Here is a 24,243-nt window from a genome sequence, read left to right as displayed (position 1 = left end):
AAAAAGAGGGAATTCTTCCAAACTCATTCTATGAGGTCAGCATCATCTTGAAATCAAGACCAGAGAAAAGTACTTCAAGAAAATAAAATCACAAGAAACAATTCCATTTACCACAGCATTAAAACAAATAAGATAACTTAGGAATAAATTTAATCAAGGAGATAAGAGTTGTACACTTAAAACTGTAAAACATTGATGAAAGCAATTGAAGAACACCCAAATAAATGGAAAGATACTCAGTGCTTATTGATTGAAAGAATTGATGTTCTAAAAATGTCTGTACTACCTAAAATGATCTATAGATTTAGTGTACTTCCTATCAAATTCCAATGGCATTTTTCACAGAAATAGGAAAAATAATCCTAAAACATGTATGGAATCATAAAAAGCCTTAATAGCCAAAGCAGTCTTGAGAAAGAAGAACAAAGCTGGAGGCATCATACTTTTTGATTTCAAACTATATTACTAAACTATAGTAATCAAAACAGTATGGTATTAGTCTTAAAAATAGACACAGAGATCAATGGAACAGTTAGAGAACCCAGAAATATATATATGATCATTTAATTTTTGACAAAGGCACAAAGAATCCACAGTGAGGAAAGGATAATTTCTTCGATAAATAGTATTTGGGAAACTGGATAGCAAAAGATGAAACTGGACCATTATCTTACATGATACACAAAAATCAATTAAAAATGGATTAAATACTTGAGTATAAGACCTGAAACTGTAAAACAGCTGAAGAAAACATGGGAGGTAAGCTCTTTGACTTTGGTTTTGGCAATGATTTTTTAGATTTAACACCAAAACAAAGTCAGCAAAAGCAAAAATAAGGAAGTGGGACTACATCAAACTAAAAAAATTCTCACAGCAAAGAGAACCTTCAACACAATGAAAAGGCATTCTGTGAATGGAACAAAATACTTGCAAACCACTTGTCCAAGAAGAGGTTAATACCCAAACTACACAAGGAACTCATCTAGCTTTATAGTCAAAAAACAACTGAATTTTAAAAAACGGTCAAAGGATCCCAATAGACATTTTCCTAAAGAAGACATATAAATGGCCAACAGGTATATGGAAAGATGTTCAGCTTCACTAATCATCAGGGAAATGCAAATCCAGACCACAATGAGGTATCACCCCTCATCTGTCAGTATGGCTATTATCAAAAAGACAGGAGATAACAAAACTGGCAAGAATGTGAAGAAAAGGGAACCCTCATATACTGTTGGTGGGAATATAAATGTGTGGCCAGTATGGAAAACAGTATGAAGATTCCTCAAAAGATTAAAAAGAAAACTACCGTATGATCCAGCAATCCACTTTTGGGAATATATTCAAAGAAAATGAAGTCTTAAAGAGATATCTGTAACTCCCATGTTCGTTGTAGCATTATTCACAATAGCCAAGGTATGAAAATGACCTGTTGATGGATGAATAAAAATGTGGACTATATATACTAATGACATATTTTTCATCCTTAAAAAAGAAGGATATTGTGCCATTTGCAACATGGATGAACCTGGAGAGCATTATGCTAAGTGAAATAAACCACAGAGAAAGACAATACTGCCTAGTAATACTTCTATGTGGAATCTTAAAAAATAAGTTCAACTTATAGAAACAGTAGAATGGAGGGTACAGGAGGCTTGGGGGTTTGAGGATGGGAGAGACTGGTAAACAGGTACAAATATTAAGTTATAAGATGAGTGAATAAGTTCTAAGGATCTAGTGTATAACATTATGAGCAATTAATATTATGTAATTGAAATTTGGTAAGGAAGTAGAAAGTAAGTGTTCTCAACAGTAAAAACAGCATGTGAGGTGACGGATGTAATTAACAGAAATCCTTTCACAATATATACATATATGAAATCATCATGTTGTACACATTGAATATATTACAATTTTATTTGACAGTATTGCCTCAGTAAATCTTGAAAAAACAAACATAGTTAATTAAAGAAGAAAAGTAATTTACAGGGTCCCAACCAGTGATATGTTGATATATGTTTAACAAAAAGATTCTGGAAGAAAAGAAAAAGCCTTATTTTGTAGATTTTGCCTGTTTTATGGTGTAAATACTTACATATTGATTGCAAGATAACAACATGCTGGAATACTATGAAGATACTATTCAGAAAGAATACAGAGACAATTGATATGAATTACCTTAAAGTTAGTTGATAATAGTAAAATGTAGTAAAGCAAGAAGAGGGGAAGGAAAGAAAATTACAGGCCAATATCCCTGATGAAAATAATTACAAACAAAACCCCTCACAATTAACAGCACATTAAAAGGATCATATACCATGACAAAATGGGATTTATCCCTGGATACAAGGATAGCTCAATATGTGCAAGACAGTCAGTATGTTACAACATGTTAACAAAATAAAAGCAAAAAAAACTAATAATCTCAATAAACATCAGAAAAGCATTTGACAAAGTTCAACATCTATTCATAAAACTCCCAACAAAATAGAACCTGCCTCACACAATAAAGACATCTATGAAAAGCCTACAACTAACATCACAATCAGAGGGGAAAAATGATAAAACTTTCCCTCTATGATCCAAAATGAGGCAAAGATGCCCACTCTCACCACTTTTGTTCAACATAGTGCTGCAAGTTCTAACTAGAGAAGACAAGGATAAAAGATACCCAAATCAGAAAGGAAGAAGTAAAATTATATCTGGCTGCCAATGGCATGATCACATGCATGGGAAACCCTAATGACTCCGTAAAATTGTTAGAATTAGTAAACGAATTCAGCAAAAAAATCAACATACAAAAATCAGTCTTGTTTTCTATACACAAACAATAAACTATCTGAAAGAGAAATCAATAAAACAATCCCATTCACAACAGGAACCAAAAGGATAAGATACTTGGGAGTAAGCTTAACCAAAGAAGTGAAAGACCTTTAAACTGAAAAGTATAAAACATGGAAGTTAAAGAAGTCACAGATGAATGAAAGGCATCCCATTTTCATGGACTGGAAGAATGAGTATTTTTTTAAATGTCCATATTACTCAAAGTGATCTACATGTCTGCATGCAATCCCTATCAAAATCCCTATGTCATTCTCTACAGAAACAGGAAAATCAATTTTAAAATTTTTGGTCAACCACAAAAGACCCCAAATAGTGAAAGCAAGCTTGAGAAAGAGCACAGCTTGGAGGCATCACACTGCCTGGTATAACAATATATTATAAAGCTATAGGTGTGAAAGCAATATGGTGTTGACATAAAAACAGATATAAAACTGATGAAACAGAATGGAAAGCCCAGAAATAAATCCATGTATCTATGGTCAGCTGATGTTCAACAAAGCTGCCAAGAATATACAATGAAGAGAGGATAGTTTCTTTAATACATAGTGTTCAGGAAACTCGATATCCCCGTACAGAAGAAAGAAATTGGACCCTTATTTTGCACCACCTACAGAAATTAACTCAAAATGGATCAAAGACTTAAAGACCAAAACTACAAAACTACTGGAAGAAAACAAGAAGAAAGCTTCTTAACATTGCACTGGGCAATAATTTTTTAGATATGGTCCTATAAATACAGGCAACAAAAGCAAAAATACACAAATGGGATTGCATCAAACAAATGCTTCTGCATAACAAAAGAAACAACAGACTAAAAAAGGCAACCTATGGAATGAATGAGAGAGAATGTTTGTAAACCATATAATAGGTAAGGGGTTAATATCCAAAATTCACAGAACTCATGCAGCTCAAGAGCAAAAAAAAAAAAAAAAAACCCAGATTGATTGAAAGTGAGCAAATGACCTGAATAGACATAGACATTCCTCAAAAAAAGACATGCAAGAGGCCAATAGGTATATGAAAAGATGCTAAATTTCACTAATCATCAGAGAAATACAAAAAGATATCACTACACACTTAGAAGCACTATCATCAGAAAGGAAAGATAAGTTTTGGTGAGGATGTGGAGACAAGGGAAGTTGTGTACAGTGTTGGTGGGAATATAGATTGGTGGAGCCCCTGTGGAGAATGGTATGGAGGTTTCTGAAAAAAAAAAATGGAACTACCTTATTATTCAGCAGTCCCACCTTTGGGTATATTTCAAAGATAATCTGTACTCCCATGTTCATTGCAGCATTATAATAGCCAAAATATAGATACAACCTAAATATCCATCAATGGATGAATAAAGAAAGTGTAACATACATAATATATTATGGAGGACATCATGCTAAATGAAATAAGCGAGATACAAAAAGACAAATCTTACATAATCTGATGTATGTCTGAAATCTAAAAATGTTAAGCTCAGAAACAGAGCAGAATAACGGTTACCAGAGGCTGGGTGAGGAGAATATGGGAAGATGTTGGTTAAGGGGTACAGAGTTTCAGTTATGCAAGATAAGTAAGTTCTAGAGGTCTAACAATGTGACTTCAGCTAAAAATATTGTATACTTGAGTTTGCTAAGGGGGAAATCTTAAGGATTCTCACAGCACGCGCACAAAAGATAACTATATAAGGTAATGGATATATTAGCTTGATTGTGGTAAATACATGTATTCACAATGTATACATATGTTGAATCATCAAATTGTACAATTACAATTGTAAAAATTAGAATTTTTAGTTGTCAACTGTACTTTAATAAAGCTGGGGGGAAAAAAGAATATTTCTTTCTGTTACTTTCCTCATCCCCTTTGCCTTCTACACCTAAATGTACATTAGACCTATATACAAGCACAGATAATGTATGTTGATGTAAGTCTGATCTCTTGTACTTAAGAAAGGCATGCTTGTGAAAGATACATGATTACATATTCTTTATATGTAAATATTTCTTTGTTTTTATACAGCTTGCATATAATTAAAATGTTCCATTAAAGAAACTATACACAGTTCTCTATATTCCTAATATATATTTTTTATGTTGTTCCAGTGGAGCTGCTGGATTCATTAGACTCTGTTGCAGAGGTCAACCTTGATGAACAGGATAGAGCAACAACTAAGCCAAAAAAGCCCTGCCAGAAATAACTGATAATGAAATGACAGGAACAGGTAAAAGTGAAAAACTGGCTGTTCTCTATTAATTGATTACACTTCCAGGGGAATATATGTTGTATATAATAATATGTATAATAACTATGTTGACAATAAAATTTTAACTCTCACATTTTCTACCATAATTGACAACTTAAATTACCTGAATTTATTAATTGTGACACTTAATGCTAGTAAGCCAAGTCAAGTGTGTTTTCAAGTAAATACTTATTAATAAATGAATAAATGCTATTGATAAAAAGTATAGCACTGTAGGGAAATAATAACTAATTTTCTATGGCCCTCCAAAGTGTTCAGTTAAAATTGCCATGTGCAGGAAAAATGAGACTTTGGACTTACTTTGATTTTCCATAGTTCCCTGTGTGTAGGTAAAAGCTAGATCACATCTCCAAATTCTGAAATGCCTAGGACCATCTACACTCTAAGTTGTAAAGGTCTTTAAGATTGTTTTTTCAAAATTTTTTCTAAAGCAGTAGGTGGAATACTTATTTCCAAATGAAATCTCATGTAGTATACTCTGTGTGTAGTTAAAAATGGTATTTTTTTGGTATAAACATGTTTACATTTATAATATTTACTTATAAAGTTAGAACAATAATGGTCTTTTGAAATTTTTGAACTTTTGAAATCAGAAATTACAGGCATTTGTTATATTCTTATATCATCATCAGACTTCCAGTATGTTTTTATATTTTGTTATTGTAGTATAGTATAAAAATATTACTGGGTTACTGCACAAATACTTGCACATGGAACGTCTTAATTAGCTTGCTTTGCAAGGCTCAATTAAACCAATCCAGACACTTGGGAAAAAAGAGCAATAGAAATGATAAATCACTAACCAACTCCAAACATCTGCTTGCATTTTATTTTTTTACTTCTTTGTGCTTTTTATTGAAGTGTAATATGCCTATATAAAAGTTAGTGTATCATAACAGTGCAAGTTGATGAACTTTCAAATACTGACACACTCATGTAACCGGCAATCAGATCAAAAAAACAAAACATGACTGAAACCACAAAGCCCGCTCAGATTTCCTCTTTCTAGTCACTGCCGTTCTAAGAGTCACCACTATCTTATTTCATCCACTTGTATATTAAAATACAAATATGACAGTGAAAAAATGACAACAGAATTTCCCATCAATACATGTTACTCCCTTACTTGTTATTACCCAGTAGAATGTTCTGCCACGATGGAAGCATGTGCAGAGCACATGTTCCTCTGTCTTACTGCTGTTTATTTATATACATGAAACATATGTGCCATGATAGTCCACTTGTACAATTTTCATAAGCAGACATGAATTCTTCTAAAAGACCAGTGTAGATCTTGTAGACCCATGAAGGAAGTTCATATATGTACAGGATGGCCAGAGAAACTTTATTCTAGGATACACATGTAAACAAAGTAGGAGACAAAAGTTACCACTCCAGTGGCCTTCAAAATATTACAGTTACATACATGGCACATTTGCATGTACAGATTAATTTTTATTATAGTTCTTATGTTTTAAAGGATAATTTTAAATGAAATTCCAAACATCTGTAGAACCCATGATTTTCTCTGAAAACGTGTCTTTTTATAAAACACAGTATGAATATTACTGCTGTAGGTTATAAGAAAAACTCAGAAATAAAAAAATGTATTACTGAAGATAAAAATTCTATTAAGATTATCCAAGCAGTAATATTAAACTACAGTGTTTTAGTCTTATTTCTTAAATATTCTTGACTCAGAAATAATTTGATGAGTCAGTTACTGGAAGATAGTAGCATATGATTTTATTGTTGTGTAGCCTTGTGTTTATATTCCCAGCCTGGCCCGTTATCAGCTGTGTAACATTGGACAATTAGTGCCTCTAAGCCGCTTTATAACAAGATCTTGGTTTGGTCGATTGAGATCATGTATAGTGCTGCATATATTGTTAAGATTCAACCAGCAGTAGCAACGGTATGGTTCTTATTATTTATACCAGTCCTCTGTTAATAGTACAAATTATAATTAAAAACCTGAAGGCATACAGTATAAATACTTCTTGATTGTGGGGTATTAAATTTATCTAGTATTTCAAAAATTTATTTGAAAATCTTCAAATCGGTTTAAGAAGTGAAAAAGATCAGTGGGCTGTTTTGTTTGGTTTTGTTTTTTACCATGTTTCTTCCAGTATTAAACAGGTTCAGATGATGCATTATCAAAGATCATCTTTTTAAAATAATATTTATGAAATTTTTTGTACTTTATTATTTTGGAAAGGTTGGTAACTATAAAAATGAGGGCCAGAGCTAGCCTTTGCATATTTCCATTTATCTCATGGGCAAGTACCATTTTGAGCTTTGGCTGTATGACTAGAACAGTCAGGGTGACAGTATTGTTCCATGACTAGACCCTTGGCTCTGCAAAACAAGATTTGATATATTTCAACTTCCTAAAGTGGAAAAATCTTGACTTGCAGTAGTATATAAAATAATTACATAGAGTCCTGTCTTCTTTTTTTAATTGGTATGTCTCCTCTTGGCACTATTATATCACAGGGTGTTGTGAATATTAAATGAGGTAACAGGTACCATGCATGATAGTCAGCCAGCCAACAAGCAGATATTTATTGTGCATCTACTTTGTGACAGCCCTAGGGTATAGCTAGGAAGCAGAGTCTCTTCCCTAAGGGAACTTGGTAATTATTCTTAATTGCTTTTTACTGGAAATGGCGGTGATTAGATCTCTGACACCTTCATAAAACCACTGCTGCTGTCGCCTCTCCAAATACTACTTTGCTTTGCTTCTGAACTACTTTGGCTTGTTTGTTTTCATTACATATTCCAGGAGCCCATTAATTGGCTACGAATGAGGAATCCTCCTTCTGAACTCCCAGCTGCTACCTGTCTGTCTTCACTAAGAGGAGCCTGCTGGTATCAGTAACATGATGCCTTTTAGTCTGGGTGCAACTTACTGCTCTGACTCCCCACACAGCAGCAGAAACTGGAGTTAAGAGCTTGCTTTTCCTTCCAGCTTCTTCCACACCCCAGAACCTGAATTTTTTCATGCATGGTACAGTGCCTGAGAGCTTCAGTAATGAATGGTGCAAATGATTTCCATGGTGCTAAATCCAGTGCTCAGTTTCCATCTTAGCTGACCCACTAGCAGCCCTTAGCAGAGTCAGTCCCTCCACTTCTTTCTCCCTCACATGCTTTCTTCACTGGGCTTCAAGGACACCTGATTTGTACTTTCCTCCTCCCCTCTACAGGGGTGTCCAAATCTGCCCTCTTCATCTCCCCACTCCTTACTTGACCACCATCTCCTCTGCTGAAAGCACTGTCACCCTTCTAGTTGCTCAGGCCCAAACCCATGGAGTCCCCCTTTTTTCTTCTCTTTCTCTCACACCCAGCATCTAATCATTGCAGACCTTGTTAATTCCTCATGCTGAGAATCTGAGCGCCCCTCAGCCCCTCTCCCGGCACCGCCTTGGTCTCAGCCGCCATCATCTCTTCCCTGGGCTATTGTAGGAGCCTCCTAACTGATAGCCCACTTCAGGCCTTGCTCCCCCTAGTAATTTATTCTTGACCACAGTGGGTCTTTCTTTTTTTATTTAAAAGGCAGAAAAGTTAGCCCTTTTCATAAAATGCATGAAAAAAATTAACATATGAGCTTGGAATTATTTTTAATATCAGTTTGGATTCATGATTCAAGAGAAAAGTACTTCCCCTGCTCTATTCTGAACAGCCCTTCATACCTCTCTGTCTTCCATTTCTAATTTCTAACTTTTAGGTCATTTCTTTTTCTGAGTGTTTACTGTTGCTTTAAGCCTAGGACCTCTTCTTGACACCTCACACCTGTTAAATTAAGTATAATCATTCAGTACTGCTATGCTATTTACGTGTCATATTTTTTATATACTCAGCAGATACTTAAGTATTGTGCTATTTCTGTAGAGGAGAAAAAAACACCTTGTGCCTTTTTTCTTTTTTCATAAAGATTAATTTTCTCCCTCAGTCATGCTCCTCTGGGTCTGCTGGATGGTTTAGGGGGAAAGTCAGGCTCACCTTAGCAGGCAAGATCTTCTTCCTCAGATCCTACTGAAAATCCCTGCCACCTAAGTCTTAGTGATTCTTCTCTAACAGTATCCTCCTTTTTTGTTTTTAATTTATTTAAGGAAATCATATTTATTGGGTGTGCTTCAAATAGCAGTGGTAACCTGAAACATTAGATAGAAGGATATCCCATTGCAAAGCATTCTTAAACACAGTCTTATATGTGGCACTTGGCGACCTCTTATGTTTAGAGTTGGAAATATCCTCTCAGAAGTGTATACTGTGCAAGTTACAACTTATACAGAGGGAGAGGAGGATGTGTATTATATTTTAAGCACTAAAATTGACCGTGGGTATCAAGAGAAAAGTAGGCTGGTCACCCTGTTTCTGTTCTTTTTTTCCACTTTTCTATGACTCTTGTATTCTTTTCTCTAATTCTGAAAATTCCACTGTTAGTAATGAAAGGTACAAAATGAGTAAGAAAATAACTCATAAAAATCTTAAATCATTATTGTCATTAGGTTATTTGAATTCTTTTTTCCAGAATTTATTTATCAGTTGGTATGTAGCAGAGGAGCTCAATAGGGAAGGAGGGGTGAGTGAAGTAACCATGGCATCAGCCTTCTTATCTGGCTGACTGGGTGAATAGTGATGCCATCAGCCAAAACGAGGTAGTGGAGAGCAAGTTTTGTTGGGGAATATAATTAATTCAATTGGGGATATGTTAAATATGATTTCCTTAACAATCTAAATGTCTGTTAGAAAGTTTAATATTCAGAAAAAAGGACAAAAGACAGATTTGGGAGTCATGAGCACATGGGTAATAGTTAAGCTAAGGGTCTTGTTGAAATTAGCCTGGCCAAAAACAAAGTAAATGAGAGCTTTTTAGGAGGGGGCTAAAGGTGGAGCCCTGAGATCAGTCACTGACCATAAAAGGTGGAGAAACAGTAGTGGGAAGAACAAGGAGAAGAACCTGTGCAGAAGGAAGAGCCCCAGGTAGGGGTCTCTGCAGGGCTGACGAGAAGAAAAAATTGGATCGTAAAGTTAGAGGAGTGAATTTCAGCTGGAGAAATGCAGACTACAAGATGCTGTGTGGCACAGGAAAGCAGAGAGAGAGAGAGAAAAAGATAGGAAGGGAAAGAGAGTGTGAGTGATAATGGTAAGGGAGAGAGAGTTCTTGGAAGATTATGTCAGTTTGGGAGATTTAGGACGTTTTGTCCCACGTAGAGGGGTTGATTAAGCGTAGTAGGAAGAGACGGCAATAACTCCTGGGGTTAGATTTTATAGTTACCTTGTCAGGACAGGCTCTTGACACACTGAGCCTGCTGTGATGTCATACTGGTAGGCTATGCTGCGTATTACCAATGTTTGTATTTATATCAGCCTTGTCCTATTGCCTTGTTTACCATTCCTAACAGACTAAGGGATAATATTAGAGTTTTACATTTCTCATGTATTTGTGTGATTATGCTGTAGATCACATTTATATTTCAACAGCTGTTTCTTGTGGGCGAAGCAGCAGTGACATTGAAGCTTTGCATCAGGCCTATTACCATCTACCCATTCTGGGGGGGACGCAGGGGAGGAAGGACTTGGGAGCAGTGCAGGGGAGAACGCCAAGAGCTCAGTGAAAGATCATCCTCAGGAAGATAGGGAGTCCCCTAAACACATCTCTACTACAGAATCTGGTAAAAGTTGATTTATTGAGACTCTCTCTGAACAGTTTCCAGTGTAGTGTAATTTAAATACAGTTTCTGTAATGATTGTTTCTCATCTCGGAATTTATTTAAAGGGTTCAAATGAAATCTGGAATCATTGTTTTAACTGTGAAGTTAAACATGGGATAAAATTTCAATTATTCCTCCAATTGCCTTGACCAAATGAAGAAATCACTTAAGTGTTTTCAATTTTTTTACCCTTTTCCATGTACATGTACCGAAGTTACTTTTTGAACAGAGAACAGAGAAAGAGATAGTGTGTGGATACACCCATATACATACATTTAATATTTAGATATTCCATACATAAATGGTATAGATCTATCAAGTACATACGCATATGCATTTCAAATGTAAACATCAAAGGAGGTTTTTTTCTTTTTTGGTACAAGCAAGTTTACAGTGGGAAACGGGGCTTATTATTAATGACATTTTGCTAAGTGTGTCAATCAGAAAATGTAATTTTGGTGGTGACATAAAATTTAGCAATTTACAAAACATTTTTGGTTGCTGTTCTAACTTTTTTCCCCTCTTAGATCTGCCCACAGTAGAGGAGCTGATGAAACCTATGAAAATAAATTCCTTTGGAGTCAGTGGTTTTGACTTACAACCTGTCAGGTATGAGTTTTTTGGAATGAATTGTACAGTTTGTTTGTTTATTGCCTTGTCACTGAAAAATTTTAGAGTCATTTATTCTAGTTAATCATTCCTAGTGAATGATTAATAAATGGGAAGCTTGTATGAGTCTACCTGTGAGTCACTGCTTTCTTTATTAGTCCTCACTTAGTTCATCAAAATTCTTCTAATGCTAAAATTAAAACAAAAGGCTGATGCTACCAAAAAAGTTGCTACCATTAAGTAGTCTTAAAGCTTTTCACTGAAAAACAAAATCCTTTCAGCTTTACATATCTCAGATAGTTGATTTGAACAGTGAGAGGGAACATGAATTTTCTTCTGTATATGAGTCATACATTTCCTTCTTTATAAATCAGCTCATTTTACACTTAGTCACAGACCAGCCAGTAGCTCACAAGGTGAGTCTTTGGTCACAAGAGTAATGGGCTTCCTGGAAATGCTCCCTCTCCAGTGCCCTTTAAAGGAAACCTGTGGGACCTTGCTGTTATTCTCCAGCACACAGAGTAGCACCTCACAACAACTTTGTCGTAAGACAGTTTTACATATGTGTAATGCTTAGGGTATCACATCCGTTATCTCATGTGACCCTCTGGCATCTTTATCTCTGTTACTCAAGTGATGAAAGTGAAGTGAACCAGTCCAGCGGTGGAGCTCTCTCCAGAACCAGATGATGATAGCTACCATTTTTATCACATTTTATAGTAGGCGAGTTACTGTACAAAGTGCTTTCCATATTAGATTTCATTTCATCTTAGAATAGCTCCCTGAAGTGTATTCCATCATTATCCTATCCCCATTTCATAGATAAGAAAAATAAAGCTTAAAGAAGTTAAATAAATTGCTCAAGATGACACGGCTAAAACCAGAGAAATCTGTGTTGTGAATCACATATATTGTCAGTTCTCTGATCTCCTTGAAATATTTCTGTCAAAAGCCTATCATCCTTTCACATATTCATTCATTCGTTTGTGTTTTCAACAGACACATTTTGAGGCCCTACTAGTACCATATCCCCATCGTGTGCATCACTTGGAGTGTTGCTTGCCCTGTTTCTGCATTTGTGCTGGTTGAGAGAAAATGATGCAGCGAAGCTTACTCTAAAGCCCACCCACTTGAATGCTAAGTCTGCTGTTCTGCTGGCCTCCAGTGTGCATTGGCATCTATAAGGGGCAGGTTATGCCCACTTAGGATTGCTGTTTAGGGTTCTGGTAGTGTAACTGAAGAGATTCTCTTTACCCATCGTGTGTGTTTGTGGGCATAGGTGGAACCATGCTAGTAATGTGAACTCTAAATATAGTTTTTTATGCTTGTGTTAAGAAGTTGAAAACCAGAATACTTACCTTAAAGACATAACAATAATTATAGAAATGTCAGTAGTATAAACTTTACTACACACATCCAAATACTCTTTAGTAAACTGTAGGGTAGGCAATCCTAGCTGCTATAACAAATAACCCTTGAAATTTCAGAAGCTTATCATCAGAAAGTTATTTCTTGCTCATATCATATGTGTGTCTGTGGGGCTGGGGAGGGACTCTGTTCCACCATCATTTAGGGACCTAGACTACTTCGATCATCGACACATGGTTTTAAGGTTGTTATGGTCTCAACCAACCAGTTGATAAAAAAAGAAAAAAAAATGACTTAGAATATTTCCTTTTAGCTGCCTCAGCACAGAATCATTTGTATCCCTGCAGCTCATATTCTATTGACAAGAACCAGTATGTCCAGATAACAAGGTACAAGAGGGCTGGAAAATGGGGTTTGCTTACGTGCTCAGAAAGAAAAGTGAAATACGAGTTTGTTAGGCATCTAGCCAGTCTTTATAGAATCTACCTTTCTAATAGCCAAGTATGCATTTCACTCTTTTCATACAAAGACCCCCTCATCCCATCCCCAAAGCAAACAACCCAAAGTCCAATTCAGGGCTGTGTCCATGTGAATGGCCAGGATTGCCAGGTGAAGCACAGTCCTCTCCATCAGGCTTGATTTAGCTCCTCATTGTCTGCTGTGCAGTGACTTCCTCCCCCGCACCCAATGATGTAAAACTGCAACAAATACTCCCATTCAGAAAGGGAAATTCTGAGGAAACTTTTGATTTTGGTTTCCTTATGCAGTCAGTAATGCAACTTCAGAATCCACTGGAAAGACCTTATAAAGACCTCCTCCTTTGAAGTTGGGAATTTTCCATAATCAGGCCATTATTCTGCTCTTAAGAAGGAGCTGCCTTATAATACATTGTTCCACATAGCACCTAGCTGTATAGCTCCGGGACAGATTTGTCTTGCATTTTGTCACCCTTGGCTGCAGCTGCAGCCGGAGTGGGCTTTTGGGGGTGGGCATGCCCATCTTGGAGGATGCCCTCCTGTGGTCACTTCCTACTCGCTGGTGGGTTAAATCTCCTGAACAAGTCTCTGGCTTTTTTTTTTAAGTAGGGTTGCGGTTTCTTTGTCATTACAGTTCCTTCAAAAAGTTAAGTAGGCTTCTGATCCACTTGGTTCCATTCAGTCCCATGTGCCAACAACTGCAGTTACAACTTTTTGCTAGACAAAGGTGTTTTAAACCTGCTTTCTGTCTTTGCTTTCTTGTCCCTCTGTTATTTTCTCTCAGTTTAATTGCAGCTGTCTGGCTGTTGTTGGAATAACAACCTTAAGTGCGAAGATGACACCTTTAATATGATCTTTGCCTAGGAACTGAATCACTTTTCAAACAAGAAGTCTTATGAAATCTTGCTTTTTCATAGCATTTTTCAATGCCAAATCTTACTGTTTAAACCTAGACACAGAGTGAACCTAAGAAACCCTGAGTTTCTAGACTCTCTGTTCCCTTTGATTGCTTCTCTCGGACTGGCCCACTCTATTGTGAGCTCATCTTTCTTATCGTAAATTGCCAAAAGTAGCCAATAGTAGCTGGCACTTAAGAACTCGCTGTTCTCTCCTGCCATTTCTCCTTGATACCCCAGACTCTGTAGCCATGTGGTCTGCCTCATAAACTATTGCAGGTGACAGTTTAACAAATGTTTGCCACTGTGACATGTGCACTGCCTCCCTCTGGCCTCTGGTTCGTATGCTGCCTTGTCCAAAACCCAGCCATTAAGCCAACAACACGTATCTTAGGTTCTTGTCACCAGAGCACTCCCATTCTAAAGGGAAGGACTAGAAAACGGACCCATCCAGATTTGAGGCAGGGAGGAAATGCAGTTTAACTGGCACAGGCAAGTTTTGATGAGCATCTAGTCAGGTTCTGCGACCACAAAGAGCGAAAGAATTATTTTATTTTCTAATGATTCTAGCTACTTTAAGGCTTCTAACAATTACCAAAAAGCCATTCTACCTTACTTTTATGGAAATGGTAACCTATTAATTTTTTTAATCTCATTTTATAAATTATAAAATTAAATTATCTAATTGACCATTATTAGTTTGAAAACAGCAATGACTATATTTTTTGGAACTCCCAGAATATGCTGATATTTAACCACATTTAGGATGTTTCCTTAAGGGATTCCCATAGTTTTAAGATCCAGTTGTCTAAAATGTTCTATTGCATTTAGGTGTTTTAAACCACAGAAATGATTTATTTCAAAATCTTAGTGATGTTCCTGTTCTACTTTAAAGTTTTTCTATACTGTGATGAAATTTATGGTTTTTAATATTTATACCCTATGCCTCATTAACATAAATAACAATTACTTCTTTAGTTTCTTCTAGAAATGAATAAAATATTTTTCCTGCCTCAAATGCATGTTGACTTTATAAAATATTATTGATAAAAAAATACTACCAAAAGTCCACTTAGAAATTTATATTTTTTTCTAGCACAGAAGCAGTCTCAGTCTTGCTTGGTTTGGCATTGCTTTGATGTAGGTCTCACAGTCATTCATGTCATCCCTCGTGTTGTACTGCATTAGAATTATCTAAAATTTAAAGCAATTATATCATACCATGTGAATATACTTTAGGCCAGAATTGTAAATAATGTATTTGACATTAATGACCTAATTTGAATAGTTACAAATATTAAATACATTAAATATTATATGTTAATAATACAAATATATTTATATGTATATTATGTGTATGTGCATTGTATTAATAAAACTGATATTTGAGGAGTCATATAGGGTTCATTATCTATGTACTGTTTTGTTTTATAGCTGTAAGAAATTGGCTGATAGTAAAGAAACTGAATTTGTTAGCCCTTCACCCCTGAATATGAACCCAAATGTTATATCTCAAGAGCCACAAATTGGGAACCAATTTTTTGACAGAACTCAAGAGAATGTGGTTTTACAAATGACAACAAACAAATGTATAGAAAGTAGCTGTCCAAGAGTAAATACTATGGAAGAACATATAGATAAAATGTACCTTGATATTTTGAAGAAAAAGATATCTGTTGGTCCTACATTATTACCTCAGGATGACAAATTAAATAAAGTAAGTGTTTATGATCTAAATAGATTTGACATTTTGATAAATTATGTTATATTAATATTGTCTGTATTATTTCTTAAGCTAATGCAATTAGTTAGACACTAATCTCCATATAGATCCTGTATGTTTGTGAACAATATTTATTATAACACCTTGCAGTCCCCAAACTGGAAATTTCCACTATAACATTAGCTTTCTTTTAGAAGTCATCTTTTCTATTTTTCACTTTTTTAAGTAAACATAGTCTAGGATTTGAGTAGTATAAGAAAATAAAATTTATTCACCATTCTAGTGCTTTTTACTCAGTTTTCCCAAGTAGGTCTGTATTCTGCACCTACTATGTGAGTTGGCATTTCATATAAATGCTGTTCTCAACTGTTAAGAGCTTTTATTTCACTGTTCCTTTTTTCTCTGTTCTTGATCTGTTCTGATTGCTGGTTTCCATGATTCCAATATTCAATTTTATTTTATAATTTTGAGTTACACATTTATTATAAATCATCTCCAGAGCTTGTGTAGTTAAAGCAGGGTGTTAATAAACATTCATCTTGAGAAAGCTAGAGAAAAGAGATAAGATTTTATGTCACTTCAAAATGTGCTCATCCCTGCTCTCCTCCATGTTCATACTAGTAAATTACACATCTTGCTTTCTGCAAGCTGTTTATTATTTTGCTTATTTTAGTTCTGACTTTGAAGATGTGCTTCAAAATACTAAAATTCTGATGAATTAGACTTAGAGAATTTTAACATAGGGATTTGTCTTCTGTAAATTGTTTTTTAGTAATCATTATGGTTTTGCCATCTGTTAAATGTTTACAACTATAGTTGAAGTTTGTACTTGTGCATAGACTTACAGATCTCAGCTCAGCTCTGGAGAGGAAGAGGCTGTAACTGGTAAACAGGTGCCATGCAAGGAGACTGGAAGTGCCCTTCCTTTACTTAAGAGAAAACTCCAGAGTGCACTATATGCATCAGTTAGGAGCTCAGGCTATGGCAAACCCAGTTCCCCATTCAAGACGTTTTCTACTCTTGAAAAGAAAACTTCAAAGGACATGAAAAGCAAAAACTTGAGATCCATTCCCACATCAAATCAAACTAGGAAAAAAGGTAATCATATATTCCTTTCATAATAGAATTCTGTGCATATAGTGTATTAGTTTACTTTCCATGTTCTTTCCTCTCCCTATTTCCTTCTCTTCTGTGAACTTTCCTTCCTTACTCATAAAGAAGGATTAATCTTAAGGTACTACATTCCATTTCTGAAAGGTTCAGTTTACAGAAGATTTTTGTCATTAGTTCTGGGCTCTCCTGCTGTGAGATCCATAGTGTGGGAAGTGAATAGAAGATGGGAGTTTCAAACCCCTCTTCATCTGGCTGGCTTTGTAACATCCAAAATGTTTTCCAGAGAAGAACAATCAATTCAGAATGCAAATGGTAACCTGCAATATAGAAATTATCTGGAGAGTAGTTCAGTATAGACTTGGAGAGGCAGGATGTTTTACATGTCACATAATACACATTTGTGTACATCACAGTATTTCTGTTATTTCCTAATGTAGTCATTTATATTGACTATATTCAACTCAGAAGCCCATTCAGCTATTAAAAGAAATAGAAATGTTCAGGTCAGACCAACATTTCTGCTACCTTTAGACCCCAGTGGAGAAGGGAGAGCAAGGAAACCAGAAGCATTTTGTCCTTTCTTTTGTGATTAAATTGAATGAATGACCAATTTTATCATTGTTATGTGGTGATATTTGTCATGAGGAGAGCTACCTTTATTGGAAATTCATTTCTAGCTTACAGTATCTTTCCTGGCCTTTTCCTACAACTGTGAATTCCAGGACCACTTTGACTACATTTAAAATCCTTTAGGCATTAATGACTTGCTACTTCTGTCCTTGTGGGCGTGTATTTGCTGTGGTAACTTGTGCATATGAGATGGGAAGCCTAGGGCTAATTTTTGTCAGCATGAAGGAGAACAGAGAGTAGATTGCTTATTCTGGAGAGACAGAAATATGATTGTAGAGGATTAATACAAGCATCCTTTTCTCCTGTTCTTAACCTAGGGACCCCTAATCCCTTCTCCTAAGAAGTCTTTTGTGTTCTCTTTTCTGTGGAACATCTGTCTGTGATGTCATCTACTCATTAGAAATTAACCATCCATTGGGTCTAGTACCTAAGATTAAAAAAAGCACCTGGAACATTTCTCAGATTTTAGAATCATAAAGAGGAGTATGAAAATGTTTCATTAATGTTCTAGGAGTGTTCATTCTGTACTTTTTGGGAGCAAGAAGAGGAAGTTTTGTTTTTAATATTATTTATTTATTTTAGATAAATTAACCTCCAACATTTTTTGAGGTTTACTTTATCCAAATTCATTCATTTAACAAATACTTTTTGAGCACCTACCTTGGTCAGGCAGTTAAGGCCCATGCAATACATCAGTAAACAAAACAGGCAGAGATATTTACCCTCTCCCATCTTTGTGGAACTTTCATCTGCTGAGGAGAGACAGACATTTAACAAGAAGTGTAATAAATAAGAAAATGATGTTATATGTAAGAAAAATGGAAAGTACAGCAGGAGTGTTAGTGGTAGAGTCTAGCAGGTTACAATTTTAAATACGGTAGGCAAAGTGGGCCTCATTGAAAAAGAGCCATTTGAACAAAGACTTGTAGGAGATAAAAAAGTTGCCATGTGGATATCTAGGGGAAGTATATGCCAGAAAGATGAAATAGTGCAGAAGTCCTAAAGTACAAAAGATTGCCTGGCGTGTTCAAGGAACAGCAGAGAAGCCCATGTGGCTAGGGCAGAGTAAGCAAAGAGGATTGTAGGAGATGAGATCAGAGTGTTTTTTGCCAACTGAAAGGAGGAAGACAGGGCTAATGATGTATGTGGAATTTAAGTTGAGTAATGAAGGAAGGAACATCAAGTGGTGTGGTACAGTGTGAGACAGGTAGGAACAATAGACTGTGGGTCCCAGTGGGGTCAAAGGGTTCTTGGAATCCAGGTATCAGGGAGGTGGGAGACAGGATTGATAGAGAGTAAATGCCAGAGACTGAGAATCAGGAGTGATTTACTGGTAATAGAAAAAGACACAGAGTATGCCAGTGGGCATAAGTAGCTAGGTGGAGAGAAGTATAAGGAGCCAGAAGCCAGGGGGTCGCAAGTTTCACCTGTGAGTATATTGAAATTACTAAGAATGAAGACACAAGTAATGTCACAGTAGGTGGAAAAGAAAAGAGGGGGATGATGTAGAGGTTGATAGTTGAAGACAATAATATTTTTATGAGTGTTTTTCCCTATTTCAAAATGTTAGTGTTTGTGACTACCAAAATAAAAATAGAACACATCACTAAATTTTAGATTATACAGTGATAAACCATGATTATTTTTATACTGAGTTACTTTTTCTCATTAGACTATTAAGTGAATTTTAAAAATCTCTTTTCATTGTAAAATTTCCCACAACAATTTTAGTTTTATTCAGAACTGTAATTCCTTTGGCATGGTTATGCAGGTTGGGTTGTCTGAGAAGCAGCTCTCAGATAGAGAGTAGTGTACAGAAAGTCTAGAGAATGCTCTTGGGATCAACATTGGTTAAGATGGGAAAGATGACCGACTACTGGGGCGTCCTCAAATAAAAGGCTGCTTTTTTCATGCATCAGAGAAGCCAGGGATAGACAATTAGAGGTGGTACAACCGTGCGAGGAATCGGATCCCTTTTTTACTGCTACAAAATCCTTAGTCCATGACTTTTGTCTTCATTGTTAATAAGATGACTACCCAACCTTCAGGCCTTGTCAGGAGAAGCAAAAGGTAAAAGGTTTGTGCTAGTTAAATTATCAACTTTAATTCAGGAAAATAGTCACTTCCCAAGCCCAGTGGAGGAAACTTGCTTCCATCTTATTGGCCAGAACTTTGATCTCATGTCCTCCCCCAATTGCATGGAGTCCAGGGAGATGAATATTTTTAACTGGGCACATTGTTGCTCAGGGCAAAATTAGGTTTCTTTTATCAAGGAGAAAGGAGTTTGGCAGCTAGCCGTACCTGTTATGTGGTTGTTTTCCTTTTTATTCTAAATTGATTTTCTTTGGCCATTAACTCTTATGTTTTTATTTTTAGACTAGTAAATTTATTGTCACAAAAGATACTTCCTCATTATTTAAAAATTCCAAAATACAGATAAGTAAAAAGAAGGCAATAATTGAGCCGGAAACAGTTGTATCAAACTGGGTGCACATTCTATACTTCTCATGTGTATATCCATCTGCAGATAGAAGTAAGCATGGATGAATGGATGAAGGAAGGAGAATGGCAAATATATGTATAAATGGACAGAACATTTCATAAGACTGGGATCACACTTTACAAAATCTTTTTAAATAGAATACTTGATTTACTTTTACTTAAATCTGTAAGAAACTTCATCCTAAGAAATATTACATCCCAAGAGTTCCATTAAAAAAATAGATTATCTAAATCCCCCAAAGGTTTCCAAAACCATGTTGTTTTTAACTACATTTTTCAATTGTATACATTTTCAGTTTTCCTTGTATGAAATATAAAGCAGTGAAACGTGTGCATCCCCTACTCACACGTCTCCTACCCATTTTTGTTGGTTTTATTTTTACTTGTTTAAGGTATATTTATTATATTCTCTCCTGCAACCTTGAGTCCCTGAGCTTTTGAGGTTAGATCTTGGTCTTGTTACCAAACAGGTGGAATGCTTTTCACTAGTCCTTTAGCCAAAGCTTCTCCATACTGGAATTACTTTGATTAATTTCTTATTTGACTGAACTTTCTTATTAATCCATCATTTTTCAAGAAGGGCTCATGGGTTCCAGATTCTGCAGTGTTTTCATGCTTGGAATTTATAGCCAAGAAAATTTTCTTCATGTATAAAGAAAAGATACTGTCCCTGTAGCATTATTGAAATAATTACTTTAGAGAAATCAAAATTGAGAACGTGGGAAGGGAGAATTCGGTAAAAAAGCACTGGCTGAGTACAACTCGAACAGGAGCCACCTGCCACCCTTGGCTGCCGTGTCCTAGAGGGAACCACAGTGCTAGCAGATCACACCCCAGTCACTGGCCACATTCATGGACTTCAGTGACTTGGAATGATTAACACCTGCTTTTACAGTGACTCAAAACTGGTTTCTGTATGAACGCTTTTGAAATTCCTTGAGAAAACCTACATCAAACAGTCCCATTAAACATGATGATAACACTCTAAGGAAAATCTCCCCGTGTCCGCACAGAAGATTAGAAAGAAATCTTTGGGTGAGGTGACTAGGTTCTCCTTTTGACTTTACTATACTTTCCAAATCTTTAATAACCATTATTTCACTTTTAATGAAAAAGCAAATTTTACTTCTAAAAAGTTAGTGTCTTGAAGAAATTACATTAAAAATATAAATTTCAAACTCTTCATTTACCTCTAAAGCAGTTAAGTTTTACTGAGTGTACAGCTCAGAACCTGTAGTACTTGAATGTGGGCCTCAAGATCTCTTCTAGGTATTTACCTTAAACTTTTTTTTTTGATTAAATGAGTAATTTATTGGCTTTAGAATTATTCCTATTTGGGAATTTACAAGGTACTTTAAAAGCTGGAAATTTGACCAGAATATACATTAATCACATTTTTTCTAAATAATACATATTTTCAAGGTATTATAACTACTGTAATTTTATCTTTAAATCAGATATAGACTAGCCATTATGAAGTTTCCATGCAATTTGTATTATTCCATTGATACTGTACTTGATATACATTATTTATAAAAAAATGTGCTTTGAAAGCATAGTTAATATTAACTAAAATGCTTCATAAAGTTATCTGGTTTTTGAGTCATCATTTAGATATTCTTATTTGTTATTGCTGTGAACATGTGAATAACATTTAAAAACAATAAAGCCTGAAATGATCCCAATCCACATCCTCCTCACATTTATTTCCTCCATTTGTCACTTGACATGAATCTTGGGTCAATTAGCCTTCTGTGCCAGCATTGAGTAGAATGGGCAGCACTTCTGAGTACAGTGAAGCAGCTGTGTTGGAGTGTTAGACATCAGCCTACCCTGAGATCCTCATTTAACTTAGTGTTCCAGCATATTAGTGCTTACTGTTATGTAATCGCTGAATACACATTCAATTTTGTTTAGAAATCTTATCTGGGACAAAACTCCTCAAGCCTGCAGCTTCAGGTAGACCAGCTCCCCAAACTGAAAGCTGCCTGACTCCTGAGAAGTCTGCACATCCTGCAGAAACAGGGTCCTGTGTTCAGTCTCGGAATGTAGGTATTGTATTTCCAAAGAATATTCATAATTTTTTATGTTCTATAATTATGTCAAAACTGAATTATAAATAATGAAATACATGAAGTTTCTTTTGTATCAAGAGTGATATCCTAATCACTCATATGGGGCATTGGTTTTCTTACATAGAACAGTGTTAACCGTATCATTTTGGGGTGTTTTTTTTTTTCCTAACCACCTGTGTTTGAATCTAATATGTAAATCTGCTACAATGAAGTAATGCTCTTCCTTAAAAGGATTCTTCAGGATGCCATGGTGGGATAAAGGAGACAGAACTAATTATGTTTAAAAGAGTTTAGGAAGCAGAGGAAAAATGGAGGGGGCACAAGCCCTAATTGACCAAATTAAAGTCACATTCTCAGAAAAGGAGAAAGAGCTGGAAAATAAGATGGAAGAACTAAACAGACAAGAGAAGGAGCTCTTCAAACTGAATCAAGACAATTATATTCTTCAAGCCAAGGTACTAGACATACCTCTTTTTCCTTTTTATTGATTAAAAAAGAACTAGAACTTCCTGCTAAATGCACTGTCATCCTTTGTTCCTGGAGTTGCTGACGTGATGTATCCGCTGTGTAAGACAAGAACACGTTCCTGAGCGCCTCCTCACAGAAGAGCCTACATCGATCCCATGGGGAAAAGATAAAAATTTAAGTGGGCTCTTTTTCATAGCTTTCTTCTGTTAGCAGTCCTTTTTGAAAATAAATCCCTTAGTTCCCTTGACCTTCAAGAAGAAAAAATTTCGGTAAGAAATGCTATAGAAGGTCAAGATTCAGAGAATGACACTATATAGCATTTCTGAGTCACTTCCGTCACCAAAACCGTCAGCACAGAACAGCACTGGTGTGCAAGAAGAAAGAACTGGGGCTGAAAAGCAAACCAGAATTTATTTGGGGTCTTTAGGAATTTCAATCTGAGAAACAGATTCAGGAAGAGCCTGAAATGTGCTCTGAGGGATGTGAAGAAAGACAGTTTTGTTTTGTTTTTTAAAGTATCATTGAAATACAGTCTTATGAAGGTTTCACATGAGTAATATTGTAGCTTCAGCATTCACCCATATTATCAAGTCCCCCCAACCCCATTGCAGTCACTGTCTGTAATAAGATGCTAGAGTCACTACTTGTCTCCTCCGTGCTATACTGCCTTCCCCATGACCTGCCTATGCTGAGTGTGCTAATACTAATGCCCCTCGATCCCCATCTCCCTCCCTCCCCACCCGCCATCCCCCAGCCCTCCCCTTTGGTAACCGCTAGTCCCTTCTTAGAGTCTGTGAGTCTGCTGCTGTTTTGCTCCTTCAGTTTTGCTTTGTTGTTACACTCCACCAATGAGTGAAATCATTTAGTACTTGTCTTTCTCTGCCTGGTTTATCTTACTGAGCATAGTACATAGTACCCTCTAGATCCATCCATGCTGTTGCAAATGATAGCATTTCTTTTCTTTTTATGGCTGAATAATATTCCACTGTGTATATGTACCATATCTTCTTTATCCATTCATCTACTGATGGACACTTACATTGCTTCCATATCTCGGCTATTGTAAATAGTGCTACAATAAACATAAGGGTGCATATGTCTTTTTGAATCAGGGATCTTGTTTTTTCAGGTTAATTCTAAGGGTGGAAATCCTGGGTCAAATGGTATTTCTATTTTTAGTTTTTTGAGGAACCTCCATACTACTTTCTACAATGGCTGAAATAATTTACATTCCCACCAGCAGTGTAGGAAGGTTCCCCTTTCTCCACATCCCCCCCAGTATTTGATGATCCTTGTCTTTTGGATGTTGGCCATCCTAACTGGTGTGAGGTGATATCTCATTGTGGTTTTAATTTGAACTTCCCTGATAATTAGCAGTGTGGAACATCTTTTCATGTGCCTGTTGGCCATCTGAATTTCTTCTTTGGAGAAGTGTCTGTTCATATCCTCTGCCCATTTTTTAATTGGGTTATTTGCTTTCTGGGTATTGAGGCATGTGAGCTCTTTATATATTTTGGATGTTAAGCCCTTATCAGATATGTCATTTATGAATATATTCTCCCATA

At 35.9% G+C, this 24,243-nt stretch overlaps 1 protein-coding gene across 1 annotated transcript in view; it reads left to right on the top strand.

Moving 5' to 3' along the window:
• LOC118972177 (centrosomal protein of 162 kDa-like) overlaps positions 1-24,243 on the top strand; it is an 82,514-nt gene that overhangs the window by 24,455 nt on the left and 33,816 nt on the right. Inside the window, 10 exon segments of the mRNA XM_073219453.1 lie at positions 4,941-5,014; positions 5,017-5,059; positions 10,589-10,648; positions 10,651-10,779; positions 11,346-11,427; positions 15,602-15,884; positions 16,730-16,988; positions 22,053-22,183; positions 22,442-22,520; positions 22,523-22,665. Of these exon segments, the coding sequence (XP_073075554.1) occupies positions 4,941-5,014; positions 5,017-5,059; positions 10,589-10,648; positions 10,651-10,779; positions 11,346-11,427; positions 15,602-15,884; positions 16,730-16,988; positions 22,053-22,183; positions 22,442-22,520; positions 22,523-22,665 (1,283 nt within the window).

The sequence above is a fragment of the Manis javanica genome, chromosome 13 (genome assembly GCF_040802235.1).
Source record: "Manis javanica isolate MJ-LG chromosome 13, MJ_LKY, whole genome shotgun sequence".
NCBI classification, from domain to species: Eukaryota; Metazoa; Chordata; class Mammalia; order Pholidota; family Manidae; genus Manis; species Manis javanica.
The sequence above is the reverse complement of the archived record's forward strand: the minus strand, read 5'-3'. Positions and strand labels throughout refer to the sequence as shown.